The sequence below is a fragment of the Anabrus simplex genome, chromosome 14 (genome assembly GCF_040414725.1).
Source record: "Anabrus simplex isolate iqAnaSimp1 chromosome 14, ASM4041472v1, whole genome shotgun sequence".
In the NCBI taxonomy this organism is placed as follows: domain Eukaryota; kingdom Metazoa; phylum Arthropoda; class Insecta; order Orthoptera; family Tettigoniidae; genus Anabrus; species Anabrus simplex.
In genome coordinates this window covers 45,776,359-45,793,437 of record NC_090278.1, presented here as the reverse complement: position 1 = coordinate 45,793,437, position 17,079 = coordinate 45,776,359, and the positions used below count along the sequence as shown (strand labels likewise).

The following is a 17,079-nucleotide window of genomic DNA, read 5'->3' as shown; positions in this document are numbered from 1 at the left end:
TCCAAGTAAAGGTACAGATATTCGAATTTGATGTCGGAGAAGACCCTATCTAGCAGTCTAGTGCAAACAGTCATGCCCATGGGAGCCCAAAAGGCATGTGGTTGTATTCATACAAATTCCAGTCGGTAGCGAAAGCCGTCAGATTTTTCGATTCTTCCACCAGAGGTATCTGGTTGGACGCTTGGTTAAGATCTAGAATGGTGAAGAACTTAGCCTTACAAAACCAAGAGAAACATGAATGCATATCAGGAAGGGGCACCGATTGCAATACGACCTTACGGTTTAATGTTCTGTAATCAATGCCGGGTAAGTACAAGAAAAATGGGCTATGCATATGCCGACTTTGAAAGTCGAATAATGCCATCCTTCAACATCTGATCAATAATCTCCTTAGGAGCCTTAATTTTAAGTGGAGATAGCCTATATGGAGAAAACCTTATGGGGATTGAATCAGTTACCTCAATCTTATATCCAATTAGGTCAGTAACACTAAGGGTTTCCTCAATTACATAGGGAAAAACTGACGTAACTTACGAATACTATCAGCCTTGTCTTCAGGTCTAAGGTCTAAGGACATCTCACTCTGGGTATGTGAAATTGAAGAAGATCAAGCAGAATTACACTTTAAAAGGGGAATTTGGAAATTACTTTCAAATTTGAATGTGCAAGACTTGCTCTGAAAATTGAGCACAAGACCAGAACACGACATGAAATCCGCCCCTAATATCACAACTGTTTGGAAACAAACAACTTGAATTTCCAAGTAAATTTAGAAATGCAAATCCTAAAATTTCTAAAGGTGAAGAATTCGCCGAAACACATTTGACAGAGGAAAAACAATAATTAGGGAACTTAAAACATATTTTCAATTTAGCATACCAATCCTCAGAAATGATAGAGCTAACACTTCCTGAGTCCAACAGAGCTGTGACTGGTTCATTATTACTCAATTTTGATTAAGGGCACAACTCCCAGGGTCTCAGAGGCAATTTTGAGAGGGTCTTTCCTTCTCAGAGAGTTCTGTGCCCGACTTGACCTGGGCTGAGCCTCGAAAATCTGATCCTGGTGACTCAGCCGGACATGCTAATCACTTCCTGTCACCAAGTTAGTGGAGGCAGTGCCAGAAGTAGAACAGGAAGGTGTCCTGTTAGGTAACGTACAGTTGTTGGAAAGATGTGAAAATGATCCACACTTAGAACATCCTTGAGTGGGCCATGCTCCATTCCTCGTTCCATTAGTTTTAACAAAAAGGCACTTATTTCAAAGAAGTTCTGCCTATCCATATGCATAACACTCGCAGGGAGAGAAGGTTCGGCAAGGTGGTGGCTGAGAACTATTAGCTGATGGTGGAGGCTCCCTAGTGACTCGTAAGGTGTCAGCATACCTAACTCCTACCGCGGACACTGCCGTAGCCTCGAGTTCAGAAAATGTTTGCGGTAGAGAAGCAGAAATCCCTTCAATGATGGTCTGTACAATCTAACCTTCTGAGTAATGAAGGTCAAACACCCTTGTATAAAACTTGTTACCTTGAATAAAAACTGCTAGGTTCTCATCTAGCCTTTGAACTCAGAAGTAAAACTTTTGTATGAAAGGTGACTTTGCTCTTGCGGGAATGAAATTAGTGAAAAAAAATTTGCATGAAAACTTCTGTAGAGCTTCTATCAACTATTGCCTTTAAAATATTGGTAGAGAGGACACCTACAGAGTATGGGTAAATGGTTTGTAGAATTTGATAATGTGAGAGAGAAAATACTAAAGCATGATTCAGAAATTTCACAAGAAACCTTAGTACAGTTTACCGAAAATTCCCTAGGCAACATGGCTAAGGGGTGGGGGCAATCTACTGAAACCTGGTGATATTATTGGAGATGGCGCTGGAGGTTGAGGGGATTCGATAGCTGCATTACTGATGAATGAAGGAAGCTGTGGTGGATGAGTAATTTGTTCACATGGGGCAGAAGTTTGTTGTGGTTCAACAGCTTCCCTACTCTTAGCTGACTTACTAGGGTCCTGTTCAGTTTGGACATTTACTGGCGAAAGATAGTCACCTGTATTCTTTTCTGCCCTCTTAATTTCTAGCATTCTTGTATTTTCGTCGTTCATCAATCAGGTCTAGTATCTGCTGAGTTATCCACTGATTCTTAGTTGATCTTTTCTTCCTTCCTAACATTTCTTCAGCAGCCCTACTGACTTTCATTTTTCATGACTCTCCACTCTTCCTCTATAGTGTTTCCTTCAGCCTTTTCATTTAGTCCTTGTGCAACATGTTCCTTGAAACAATCCCTCACACTCTTTTCTTTCAACTTCTGTAGATCCCATCTTTTTGCATTCTTTTCTTCAATTTCTTCAACTTCAGATGGCATTTCATGACCAACAAGTTGTGGTCAGAGACCACGTCTTCTCCTGGGAAAGTTTTGCAATCCAACACCTGATTTCTGAATCTCTGCCTAATCATAATGAATTCTATTTGATACCTTCCAATGTCTCCAGGTCTCATCCACGTATACAGCCATCGTTTGTGGTGTTTGAACCAAGTATTGGCAAGGACTAAATTATGATCAGTGCAGAATTCAACCAGCCGACTTCCTCTTTCGTTCCTTTGTCCCAATCCAAATTCTCCTACTGTACTACCTTATCTTCCTTGGCCTACCACTGCATTCTAGTCTCCCTTCACAATTAGATTCTCATCACCTTTTACATATCTCCTCATATATTCTTTCAATTTCTTCATCATCTGCTGAACTAGTATGCATATAGACCTGCACTATTGTGGTGGGCATTGGTTTGGTGTCTATCTTGACGACAATAATTCTTTCACTATGCTGGTTGTAGTAGCTTACCCGCAGCCCTATTTTCTTATTCATTATTAAACCAACTCCTTCATTTCCCCTGTTTGATTTTGTGTTGATAATTCGGTAGTCGCCTGACCAAAAATCCTGTTCTTCCTGCCAACGTACTTCACTTATACCAACTACATCTAACTTTAGCCTATCCATCTCCCTTTTCAGATTCTCTAACCTACCACAACGATTCAAACTTCTAACATTCCACGCTCCGACTCGCAGAATGTCAGTATCCATCTTCCTGATGATCGCCCCCTCTCGTGTAGTCCCCACCCGGAGATCTGAATGGGGGACTAGTTTTCCTCCGGAATATTTTACCCAGGAGGAAGCCATCATCAGTACATCATTCATACAGAGAGAGCTGCATGTCCTCGGGAGGTAGTTACGGCTGTAGATTCCCGTTGCTTTCAGCTGTGTAGCAGTATCAACACAGCTAAGCCACGTTGAGTATTATTACAAGGCCGTATCAGTCAATCATCTAGACTGCCGCCCATCAACTACCAAAAGTCTGCTACCCCCTTTCGATGAACCATTCGTTAGTCTGGTCTCTCAACAGATACCCATCCGATATGGTTGCACCTGCAGCTCGGCTATCTGCATCATTGGGACACGCAAGCCTCCCCACCGTGGCAAGGTCACATGGTTCGCAGAGGAGGTTCTGAGACTATCACAAGATTAAAAGATGTTTGCCATTACCTTGAGCTGGTTGGCCTTCCGACGATGGGCGAGGCTTGCCCCCTGCCTCCAACACAATCTATACCTGTTGACTGGAGCTATGGAAAGTTACCAGCTTTTTGAGCAGAGGGGAAGGTTCCAGAACTCTCTGGGCTGAAGCCCTCTACACACCCACAATTGTGGTTGGTTAATCTAATAAAAATAAATATCAAAAAGCCTTATTGGTCAAAAGTTTTCATGAAGAAGGAAGGGTTAACATTGCTAGCAACCTAAAAGCAGAAAAAATCTGATAACATTACAGTTTAGCAATTGACGAATACCAAAATTCTCTTGAAAATTAATTGTCCATACTCTCACTAGAGGGTGGAACATAAGTAGACAGTAGAGACACCTGGCGATACACAGTTCACTGTTCAAATTACAGATGGCCCTCTGAAATGCGCTCACTTTAAGTGAATGGTGAGTGTGTACATCCAGTACAATTCTGATTCTTAGAAACCATATTCTAAATCCCTAATGAAATATTCAAAAAAAAAAATAATAATAATAATTTGGAAGATCTGGATTAATTTGGGGAAAACTCCCTCAGACTCAGGCCCAGACTGCTGAGTGAGCACAACAGGTACCCCCACACAGAATTTTGCAGTGCAGAGTGGAAAGTGTGCTAGAGATGTGGTATTGGATTTTATATGGTCAATGTCTGCAATAAATATTTCATTTGTAAGTGTGTGTTACTAAATGTACTACAAATTTATTAAAGAATTGAGCCATGTACCATCAGAATGCACTTGAAGGAAGAAAATGTACTGTGCGTCCCTTTACATACGTCCTGAATGTCTCAGAAGAAAATGAAAACGCAAGTCTAATTGCTTGACATAAACAGTGTGCCAAATTATAATTGTGTGATATTTCATGGTAAAAGTGCCAGTGCCACTAAATGTAATGAATTGCGTGCACTTTTTGTATATTTAAAGACTATGCTGAGTATTGAGTACTGGACAGTACCGACAATGACACGTGCTGGTAAATTAATGGTGGCGGGATATGACTCATGGGGGAAGGGGTAGGACCCTCTCCACACCTCCCGGAAAACGTCTGTCGATAACCTGAACGATAAAGGAGCCTGCGTCCGGCTCCATGGTTAAATGGTTAGTGTGTTGGCCTTTGGTCACAGCGGTCCTGGGTTTGATTCCCGGCAGGGTCGGGGAATTTTAACCATAATTGGTTAATTCCGCTGACACTGGGACTGGGTGTATGGGTCGTCTTCATCATTTCATCCTCATCACGACGCGCAGGTCATCTATGGGCGTCAAATCAGAAGACTTGCACCTGGCGAGCTGAACTTGTCCTCGAACATTCCTGGCACTAAAAGCCATACGCCATTTCCGTTTCAAAGGAGCCTGTGTGAGGTTAGGTTAGCGTCCATTGTGGCAAGATTAGGTTAAGAAGGAATGATATCATAACCCCACTACAGGTCACCTGACCAATTGGGCTCGCCCAAGGGGTGCCCGTGAGGTTGAGATTGACCATGTAGGTAAGGTTATTACGTCAACCAAGAGTCAACGATCTTGCATGGAGAAAAATATTGACTGAGCGAAAATTCAAATTTCCCGCCAAAGGCATGGGAAGGTGCTAATTATTTCAGAACATACCATGCTACTTTCTTTGGTGGTATTTCATCGTACATCTCGTTGTCTTGCCAACCATCCACTCCCATTCCATATGCTATGCTTCCACTCTCAGCTCAGTTCAGTCTGGTGTAGTGCTGTCATTGTCTGTTTTTCAATCTTAATTACTTCACTTTCGCTCAAACTCCGTGCCATACTTCCACACAGCACAATATCGTATCTCAAAAGTGACAGCGAGCCAAGTAATTTCGAGTTGTAAGAGGTTTCCAGGCATAGAAAGTATTATAGGACTCCTCACCAGAACATGTCAGCATGCATATCTGCGGAGAGACGTGTAGGGATACATACACCCACTAGAATGTAGCAGAACAAGCTAGAACACAATGAAGTTAGGCGTAGAAGGGTCTGTACCACGCTTGGAGGTCGGCAACATGGGGAGGAAAGGAGGCTTGTACCACGCATGGAATTAGACTGCAGGTTAACGTTAATTTGAACGTTCACAGTGCACGGACGGGGACCTGAAGTAAGTCACCTTAGTCCGGTTATTCAATTGGGACATCGCCCGTTTTGTACTGAGTCTTGTTACGTTTGCTACGTAAAGACGACGACACTATGTTAACTTTACCACCGTGTCTAAAAAGTCGTTTATAGGTGATCCGATGAGTAAGGTTTCATCACGGAAAACCGTAAATTTGAACTTTTTGCCGACAACGTGACGCATCGATGTTAATATTGTTTCCAAGTTTAAAATAGATTTTAAGCCACAATCCGATCCCATCGTCCCGCTAGTAGGTTTCTTCTCACATCATTCTGAGCAGCCAATAAAGTCGCGTGTCCATTACATGACATATACGTCAATCCTTCGCATTCGCTCCATTAGCTTATTACTGCACCTAGGAGGTATAGCGTATGTGAAATTTCAGCCTTTGTGCTTTGCCATCCGGTGAGTTCAAGTCACATTAGAGAGACTGCCTAAGCCTGGTATATAAGTCTCATCCTCACGCACTTGTGACCTACAGCTATCCCAAAAATCAGCACGAAACAGTTGTATAAATTCGATCGTGCCATACATAGAGTAAAACCTATTGCGAACCTATCGACGCAAGCTATCACGCGCCAGTGTGAAATCTTCTTCATGAACTCGGCTATACCCTACAGTCCTACACCATGAATTTGATTCTAGAGGTGACACACGATCGATTTGCAACAAGGCAGCGTAAGAATTAACTACCATTCCTATCAGCCTTTTACTCAGGATCTGAATAATCACGATGATATTCGTATCGTTGTTGCCCTACCACGTGAGAGTTATCTCAATACGGAGGAGCAACTCACGAAATCAAATGAAACCACACCGGTGACCTTGGCTATGGCTAAGCTGGTGCAAGCAATTCTATTTTCTGAGGTTCTCTACGAGAGCAGTGGTGTCGACATCATCAGCACCCGCAGTAAGGGACGCTGTGAAACTTCGCCCTTCGTTCGGGAGTGAAAAATGTAAAGCCGTTCGAATTGCAGGTTGATGTTTCGAGTCTACCATCGACTGGATGAGTAGTACTGGACCTTCTACCGCTAAAAGCAATTCCAGGGGCCTGAATGCGTGACATGAGCTCATTCTTCTTCGAGAGAAGTGCTCAAGGGGTAGTCGATTCACCTGCAGCGAATAATATTCAAAGTGTCTCTCGCAAACTTTTTCCGTCAGGGAAAACTACCCCTGCTCAAGACGAGAAGGATACGCCTTTACCCGTTCAATTTTGAAGCTGGGAGCTTCATGAGTATCGTATTATACCACAATCCATTAAGCGTAGTTGGTCTGTAAAGACTTCAAAATGCACGTCGTAGTTGGTTTTCAAACCGGTCACAAGTATTGTACCAGGAAAATTTGTTTGGCTCCTGAGCATGGGAAATGTCTCAGGTAGTGTGCGGTACTTAGGAGCCGGTACAGAGAGGAGTTTTCACAGGGAGAATTAATATATGTTATTTTTTCTGATGAATTTATTCAAGATCTGAACGAAAATCACCCTGCTTTTATCTCGCATTTAAACTCTTGAAATTATCTTGAAAATATATTCTTTCATTGACATTATCAATTCAAAATTCAAATTCTTTAATGCACATAAATTTGAACAGAAATATATCATTTCGTCGAATATGTTTTCCTGAGGCTTGAAAATGTCAAAAGTCAACTCTTATTCTCAATAATCATACTCAAATAAATTCTACAGTTTATCTAGGTTGATTCCTAAAGTCCACTTAAAATCTTGAATTGTAATTTATAAGTTAAATGTGGCTCAAAATAAACACTTATTTCATGAATCACTCACATGAAATCCTAGAGTCTAAATTCCTTCATATATCATAAATTGAATATGGTTTTCAAACTTTCAAAATTAAACATTGATTCTCATAAATCACTCATGTGAAATCCTATAGTCTTTTAAAATTGAAATTCACAGATTGAATATGTTTTTAGAAAATAAACACTGGTTTCAGAAAACCCTAAAGTCCATCTAAATTCACTTGTTTTCATAAATAGACCTACAGTTCGTCTAAATTGATTCCTGCAGTTTATTTAAATTGTAGAATTGAAATTCACACGAAAATTAAAAATTTTCATGAATTAGGCACTTGTATTTGACTAACGTAGTACTCAAGAATTATGATTGAAAGGTGCCTTTGCAATGAGTCAATGATTGTCTAGTGCAGTATTTTTAGTTATTCACCAGGGTAAGTGCACTCATCTCACCTGAGTTCTGCAAGCTGGAACTGATGAAATACGGCTCCGTAAGTCGCCGACTGGAACTCCCACGATGTGATCAGCATAAGGTCGAACCAAGCACCGACAACGACGTACAACGTTCCATATCCCTCGACATACCACGTATCTCCCCAACGTCGTAATCTGCCCCACGTTAAATTAGATGTTCGAGTGAATTGAACGCTTGAACGCTTGGTCAAGATTTCCAGTGTCGTCTGATATAATTGACACACGAGAAAGTTCAATTGACACGGTAATATGAAAACGTAGCACTGTCTCTTATCTGGATATTAGCAAGTTAAGAGTGACTAGTATTGCACTTTAGAATTACGTGAGTCTTAAATCACAGTTCATAATTTGCACTCTGTAACACAGTATTCGTGAGGAAGGCAACGGGAAACTACCTCACTCCTCATTTCCCTAGTACGCCTCTTCAGTGATGCCTAGGCCATCTATGACAGCTGATGGCAGAGCTGGTGAGGATCCCACCAGTGGCATCGCTGACGGACTGAAGATACATACATACAAACACAGTATTCAACGTAATACTCAAAATAACAATGGCTTTTAGCACAGTCTGAAATGTTACAAACACAGGTCTCTGCTTGAAGTATTTACAGTAAAAGGTTTCACTTCTTAAGTAACAATTTTTTTTAAATGCACAGTTCATATAATGCGCGATATTAACACTGACCACAGTTCATGCCATTTGAAACACGTTGTAATAAGTTCGGAATGAAATGTCAGTTTCACAGTTCATGGAAATATCTAGTATAAATTTAGTTCACACACGACGCATTCAGCAGTCTCTGGAAATCTCGAACACACGTCTTAAGTGAATTTTCGGTGTAAGTTAGCCTTACTAAAGTCCGTACTTCCTGTAAACGACATAAAATGTCTTTAAGGTTCACTCAATTGTCTATCAGCACTGTTCAAACATTCGTTAAATCAGTGAAAATTGTCCACATTCTTTCCTAATAATCATTGACTGTCTGACTATCACAATACATTAAACAGTTCAAAGTCATAGTTCAAATGTGAAAACACACGTAGAAATGACTTTAAATTTGGAAATGCATCGACAATAACAAGTTCAAATTATCACACACAGTCTTTTCAATGTCCGTAACACTGTACCTGAGAATGACAGAGTTCGAATTAAATGTACATTGAAAAAATCGACAACTCCACAACTCGGTAGAAAATTCCTAAGTTTCGTCTTACACAGAGTTCGACGTAGATGCACTTTGAAATTTTTACAAGTCCTCGACGCGGCTGAAATTTATAAGTATCGCGTTCTCATACGGTGAACCTTCTAGGCCTTCTTGCAAGGCACGACTTTCACACTCCGACTTCGCGTAGCTCGACACAGCGGTATCACCAACTTACATTGTCCAGTTGCATATTTCAACTGGTTATACTCGTCGAGTCGTTGACCTTTTATACCTGTGGCTGACCGGCTCGCAGCTTGAAGCGACGAACAAGTGGTTTCGTTTCCACCTCGATATTTCTAAAATTATTGGATGGATTAACTTAAAATTTTGGCTACTTTCCTTTCTAAATGCGGAATTCACGCTGGTGTAGCACATATTTTTAACTTAGGCGTTTGGTAGATATTTAAAATGTTTCCAGATCATTCCAGATGGGTGGGTCTACAGCACGTACCGATTACGTCACTCAGTCGGTTCCTTGCCCGGTGACATTGCGCTGTCTCTCTCACTCCTACAGCAAGCAACTAAGTCGAGAACATTCGGTCGGCAGGCTGCTTCCAATGTTATAGGTTAGCAATCCTTTAACAAATGATGAATTATCAATATGATGTGCCAGGCCATAGGCATTCCTGGTACAGTATGCTTCGCAAGTCCATCACGTTACTCTGAGAAATATACATCTCTGCCTGAATCGTTTTACGTTTTCGTATGAATGCTTTGATTTCACCTTTAACAAAAACAAGTTCGGAATGTTCAAAGGCGTACTTTCTAAAGTTCAACTGCAAAGAGCCATGCCCATTTTTTACGCCACAGGCGTTTAAAGGCCCAGGCACATCTGTTAGTGCTGGACTATTCGGATCTCGAGGAAGCCACGAAGGAATGTCCCGTCTATATTTAACTAGACTTCGAAATGTTGGAAAAATACTCCAGAAAGGTAGACGTCCTCTTGTCTCCCCATCAACGGAACGTAAATGTATTGTTCATCAACTCTTGGACATCATGAACAGAGCATAACCAATATAATCACTTACGAAGACCGAAATTTAATTCTATTATTAACCTTATTTCTTGTCTATTTATTAATGAAATGGGCGGGTTAGGCGAACTTAAGAAGCCCACTTCAGAATCTGCCTTTAAAAGAACCATTTCAATTACCGAGCTGTTGAGAACTGAAACGATGTGTAGACTCGCATTCTGTGTCGATGTCGATTTGCTCCGCTATCGGGCATCGACACTACAAATACTCAATGGTTGAGGCATTGTTTTAAAATACCTAGGCGTGTAGAATTTAGCATTCTTACTGCAATTTGAGGAAAATGTTAGAATTTCTTGGTAGGCCACGTAAGTAGAGAATGGAGTTTTTTTAGTTACAGGAACCTGCCAGTGTTGTGTATGTGTTCACTCTGTCCTTGCTCACTCGTTTGATATCCTTCTCGAGGACAGCGGCATGTGTTGCACGTGCTTCTTGACGCGGCGCATCGTCATAGTTTCCTATCCATCCCGAAAACGTATGTACCAGTCCGTGTGTTCAGTAATATGTGGTGCTTCTCGAGATGTCCCTCAATGCAAATGCCCACCATGTCACCACACGTTGCCATTGTGATTTTGCTCCATTTTGAGATGAACTGTGCTAGTGCCAATGTAACTCCTGGGAGTTGTACTTGTTTGTATTGAAATGGTTTCTGTTTATTTCAGTATGGAAAGTATTGCAAGACAGACCGAAGATTCATATGGACAAAGGCGGCGGCATCATTGTACAGAATGCTCCAAAACATTTTCTGATAAGCGCAACCTGGCACGACATATGTTATCTCATTCCCAACAAAAGTCACACATGTGTTCTGAATGTGGGAAAAGTTTTATCCTAAAAGGACATCTGAAACGGCATATGCTTACTCACTCCGGAGAGAGACCGTATGTTTGTGCTCAATGCAGCAAAGCATTCTCGGATAAGCAGACTATGAAAGGACACATATTAATCCATTCCGGTGATAGGCCGCATTCTTGTACCCAATGCAGTAAAAGCTTCTCTCACAAACGTAACCTAAGAACGCATTTGTTAACTCATAGTTCACATAAAGAAAAAAAGTGTCCGCAGTGCAATAAAAGTTTCAGTCTTGAAGTGTATCTAAAAAAACACATTTTGTCTCACTCTGGGAAGAGACCATTTGAATGTATTGAATGCAGCAGGAGCTTCTCAGAAAAGAGTAAATTGCGACGTCATATGTTAATCCACTCTAATGTAAAGCCCCATCGTTGTACAATATGCTCTAAGACCTTTTCGCGGAGCTCTTCGCTGGATAAACATATGTTTTATCACTCAGGTGTCCGGCCGTACGTTTGTGCAGTGTGCAGTGCAGGATTTTATGAAAGAAGTAGTTTGAAGTCACATTTTCATTCTCACTCTGGGAAATGGTCGCAAACCGGACAAAGGCCATACATTTGTACACAATGCTGTACAAGCTATTCCACAAAAGAGAACCTTCAAACACACATGCAAAATCATTCTCGAGGAAGTTGTGACCCTTATATAGAATACTCGGAAGGTTTCTTCCCGAAAGCTAACACAAGTCGAACATGTGAAGAACCAGTACAAAATTTTCTCGAAGCTCCCATTCATGTCTAGGGATACACTGTTGTACAGAAGCATCATATCACTTTCTCTAAGCACTAAAATAAAATAAAAACATATTTTAGCTCATTCTGGAGGAAGGCCCAGCCATATAAAATTCATTAATTCATGTATTTTAGGCCATACCTTAAAAAAATCACATGTTAACTCGCTATTCAGATGCTTATGCTGCTCTGATTGCAAAGTCCCATCTCCAAGGCGACCTGCTATCCCCGTCATAGAAAGGTTGTCTAATCTTCAATAGTTGAGGATATATTTGGCTTAAATTATCGTTTTAAAAATCATTGTGTAATAAGCAAGAATACTGTAACGTGACGGAAGTGATAAAAAATAAACTGATAACATTAAATTCTGTGACTAAAACATATGACGTAGTAATCCTCACGCACTACACAAACGCGCAATTAAACCCCGTTTGCACTCTCTTTACCCTTGCTCAGTTACCAAACGTTAGGCCGCTAAAGCTTATAGGTCCTAAGTTACAAGTTTTGTGCCCTTTAGGTAGCTCTGTAATCTTAGGTACACAAGAATAGTGTTTGTTGGCCATCTTATCCAATAGTGCTTACGACACTTCCCTAATGTTAGGCCAGTAGACGTAATAGGCCCTAAGTTAAAATTTGTGAGACTATTGGTAGTTCTCTAGAATTAGGTCTTTAAGAACAGTATATAGCAGCATCTTGTTTATGAGCCTATGCGTCAGTTCCCAAAAGTTAGGCCAATGAACTAGTCCTATAAGAACTTTTTATAGCTGCCACCACTGTAAGATTAAGCCTGTAAGGTTAACTTTGTGCTCATTTCTGAGATGACTTTGGCTGTTGCACTCTTGGGCATTGTACTTGTGTCTGTAAAGTTAACGCTCTTGCAATGTTAAGCATGGATATGAATTTATAAAGCTGCAAAGTGCTTAAAACTAATAAGTGACCCGTACAAAGAGCCTAAATCTCTGTTCAGTAAATTGCTTCACGATAAACACGAAAAAGTGCAATAACATAGAAAAGTGTAATAATGCAATGCTATTTCCCAAATTCGAGTGTGATCAAAGCAGAGCTTCCACGTTTGGCGTCGTTTCTCAGACATTAAAACCTCTCATCAACGTTTCTGATTGGAATAATCCCAATAAATTCGTTAAAGAGCTACGGAGTTTAAAGGCATCTCAACAGGCTGGATGTACTGGTCATGAAGGATAAATTCTAGCAAAATAAGAGGGACTTCCTCCAATAAACCGTCGCTTAATAAGTCTTTCCCCATTGAAACAGCACTTGCCCACGGGTTTTGCAGTCGAACTTGTCGTAAATATTCGTGTTCCAAAGTCATTTCAAGCTCTCTTAAGCTGATCTTGAAATGATGCCTTAAGCCCGGAGTCAAGTACATGCTCACTGTCATTGATAAGATGGCTTTTATGCCCTTGCAACTGCCGCATTCAAACACATCGTTCAGAGTCCAAAACGCTTGCCCAAACTGTTTCATGCGGACTGAGGAGAGGAATTTTCATTCAATCTCTGTGTGTTCACTGTTATTTTACCTTTAGCAAGCTATGATCCAGTGTTGTAAAACAGTCGATCACTTTCATACAGGTGATTGGTTATGTTCTCTTCAGTCCATTTTCGAAAAATGTTACACACCAAACTGGTGCAATGACATATTTCGCATTCAAATAGTAAAACACCAAATGAGTTACCTATCGATGAACTCAACTATTATTCCATTGAAGGAGACTACCTCGTAGAAAAATTGCTACAGAATCTTGGTAATAATGGCTTGGCTTTAATTCTAGGTTTAATTCCTTTATTAAACAATCGGATCATGTTTAAGTGTAGGTAAGGTAAGGGTTATTCTGCCCGAAGGCAGGTCCAAACCTCCGCAGAGGTGTTCCTGAGCCAGAGTTTACGTGCGGTAGGGTGGCCAGTTCCTTTCCGCTCCTCCATTCCCTTACCCCCACCAACAGCGCGTGGCAACCCATCCAACTCCTGACAACGCCCAATGTTGCTTAACTTCGGAGATCTCACTGGATCCGGTGTTACAACACCGCTATGACCGTTGGCTTTAAGTGTAGATGCATAATATTTTGTAAACACAATATATATTTCTTTTTTGCTCGAACGACATAAGTAGTATAGCAACGGGGATTCCAGAAACGGGCTGGGGGTGTGGGGAATAGCTACCGCGCATGCGAGTGTAGAGGACAGGAGGGAGGATGCACAAGCAAAACAATTTAATTGGCCTGATGAAGATTCAAGTGTTTAATGCCAACAAACTACTTTTAAATATTTTATTTAGAGAAAAAATATTTTTATTTTTATATTCGATGTCATTCGAAAAGTGGCGAATGTTAAAAGAGACATTGCGTTATTTAACTGCATGTTCTTCAGAATGATTGCCGAAGATGTACAAGATATATATCTTCAAGTACAAACGTTGGTGGGAGCCGATCGAATTCGACGCTATCAGCTAGAAGAAGCACCAGCTCAATGCTGCGGACTGAAAGAGGTGCTAACTCAAACTTCATGATTCGCAAATGTGACAAAATGATGGTGATAACTTAAGAGAAGCCCTGTCCTGTAAAGGTTGAAAGATTTTGCTGCATGCAACTCAACATGCATGGGATGTGAACCTTCTGTATCAGATACAATAGACTTTGTAACAGAAACTGAAAGCACTAAAACTAATCAAGAAATTTTGTTGGATTAATTTTTAAATGTATATATGATATGCGTGTGTTATTAATAAATAAATTCAAAATATTATAATTTTGTATTTTTTTTGTTAAAATAGAAGGCATATTAAATTGTAACATTAACCTCTCAGCGTGGAATGCCGAGCACTGCTCGCTTGGTACACGCGGGTAATCTACTGCGATCTAGCAGGTTACGATAAAAGCTATTTGTGTTTTAACTCATTTTTCCTTGAAGCGGAAGGTTTGAGCTTCCGAAATATATATATTGATCCCTGTTTTGATAGTGTATTGTCGCTGAAATTAGAGATATATTTCAAGAAATGCTTACCTCTGCCACCAGGGGTAAGCACTGTGTTTGTCTGCTCTCTGGCGACTATTATGCACATTTCTTGCATTATACCTTAATTTCCTCTCGGGGAAGAACCTGACTGTCAACAGAATCATAAATTTTACCTATTCTGGGCTCTCTTGAGACTTTTTCCCCGTCATTTTTCCTTATCACACGCTGTCGAGCCTTCCCTCGGAAGTGAGTGGACATGGCTTCTACAAGCAAGTGCGGGTTATCGAGTGTGGAAATAGAGGAGGTTTTAGAAGAGTTGGGTGGTTCTCACGACAGTTTGTTAGATTCAGATGATGATTTGAGTGGTGTGGATTACATCGCTGCGAAGTCCTCGGTTCGAAATCAGATGCGAGTAACAGCGCGCAGAATGGCAATGTGCATGTCACGGCAAATACATTTCGATGGGAAAAAATGTCTAATTACGTGGGCCAAATAGAACCGTTAACGTGAACCCAGGACCTCAGAGTGAAGCAGATGGGAAAGGTGATGGTGTGAAGGTTTCTATGACGTTCTTTACGGACGAGTTAGTGGACATTATAGTTCGTGAATCAAGTGTATATGCTGAGCAAAGAATCCGATCTAGGGGCTTATTACCACTTCGTTTCAGAATGCGGGATTCGAAACCAGTGTACACCAAACTCAACTTTTAAGGTAACATAGCATCATATGTTCCAAAAAACGGAGTTTTCTAAACATGTACGTGAAACTTTTATTGAAACCCATAAAACAGTACCAAACTTGTGTTGCTTTGAATAAGGCCTCGCACGAATCTGAGAAAGTTTATCACAACTTCTCCCGCAGGACAGAGAGGACCACGCACTGAGGGGGTTGGTTTACATCGAGCACACTAGTTGAGTGGTTTCAACTTTTTCTTTTACAGTTCATTGATCTGAAAGATGAAGAAGTTCATCAGGTAATGTAGTTTAGACATTTGTTAACTTTGCTTAGAAGTTTGAGAATTTAATAATTTATTCAAATGAATTTACCTTTCAAATCAAAATCACTTTATTTGCAAATGAGGTGTCTACCTCAGTGGCGAATGGTACATAAAAATGCATTATTATCAAGTACTCAATTTTAAATTAACAAAAGAGGAAGACATTTTCATACGTACCAACCCTTCCGATTTATCTGGAAACTTTCCGTTTTCGATCTCGTCTTCAGATTTTCCTATTTATTTTTAAGTAGGGCAGCATCCTGCTTCATGAATTTACCGAGCTCAGAACTTTAAGCAAGCCTCGGACCTATGGGAGTAATGGAGTCCCACTCCCATTTGACAGGCGAGGGACTCCTTGGAAACAACTTGGCGAACGAAATGGAATTCGATGGGGAGCTATCAATATTAATGGGGGTTATGGAAGAAAGAAGGTAGAACTGGCTGAGTCAGCAAAGAGGATGCATCTGGATGTGCTAGGAGTAAGTGATATTCGGGTAAGGGGAGATAATGAGGAAGAGATAAGAGATTATAAGGTGTACTTGACGGGTGTTAGAAAGGGAAGGGCAGAGTCTGGGGTAGGGCTCTTTATCAGGAATACCATTGCACGCAACATAGTTTCTGTTAGGCACATAAATGAGCGAATGATGTGGGTAGATTTGTCAGTGGGAGGAATTAAGACAAGAATTGTGTCCGTGTATTCACCATGTGAGGGTGCAGATGAGGATGAAGTTGACAAGTTTTATGAAGCATTGAGTGACATCGTGGTCAGGGTCAACAGCAAGGATAGAATAGTGCTAATGGGCGATTTCAATGCAAGAGTTGGGAATAGAACTGAAGGATACGAAAGGGTGATTGGAAAATGTGGGGAAGATATGGAAGCTAATGGGAATGGGAAGCGTTTGCTGGACTTCTGTGCTAGTATGGGTTTAGCTGTTACGAATACATTCTTCAAGCATAAGGCTATTCACCGCTACACATGGGAGGCTAAGGGTACCAGATCCATAATAGACTATATCTTAACAGACTTTGAATTCAGGAAATCTGTTAGGAATGTAAGAGTTTTTCGGGGATTTTTCGATGATACAGACCACTATCTGATCTGTAGTGAACTAAGTATCTCTAGGCCTAGGGTAGAGAAAGTGAAATCCGTCTGCAAATGAATAAGGGTAAAAAATCTCCAGGACGAGGAAATTAGACAGAAGTGCATGGATATGATTAGTGAGAAGTTTCGAACAGTAGACAGTAAGCAGGTTCAGGATATAGAAAGTGAATGGGTGGCATACAGGCATGCTGTAGTAGAAACAGCAAGGGAATGCCTAGGAACAACTGTGTGTAAAGATGGGAAAAGGCGAACATCTTGGTGGAATGATGAAGCGAGAGCAGC

The 17,079-nt window shown here is 40.8% G+C and overlaps 1 protein-coding gene across 4 annotated transcripts in view; it reads left to right on the top strand.

Moving 5' to 3' along the window:
- The window catches only part of LOC136885235 (zinc finger protein OZF), a 97,265-nt gene extending 82,812 nt beyond the window's left edge, over positions 1–14,453 (top strand). For all 4 annotated transcript variants that reach the window (XM_067157702.2, XM_067157705.2, XM_067157706.2 and 1 more), the window contains exon 6: positions 10,808–14,453. In XM_067157702.2, the coding sequence (XP_067013803.2) occupies positions 10,808–11,738 (931 nt within the window). In that variant the 3' untranslated portion in view covers positions 11,739–14,453. The remainder of the gene's footprint in view (positions 1–10,807) is intronic.
- Positions 14,454–17,079: the final 2,626 nt, after the last annotated feature.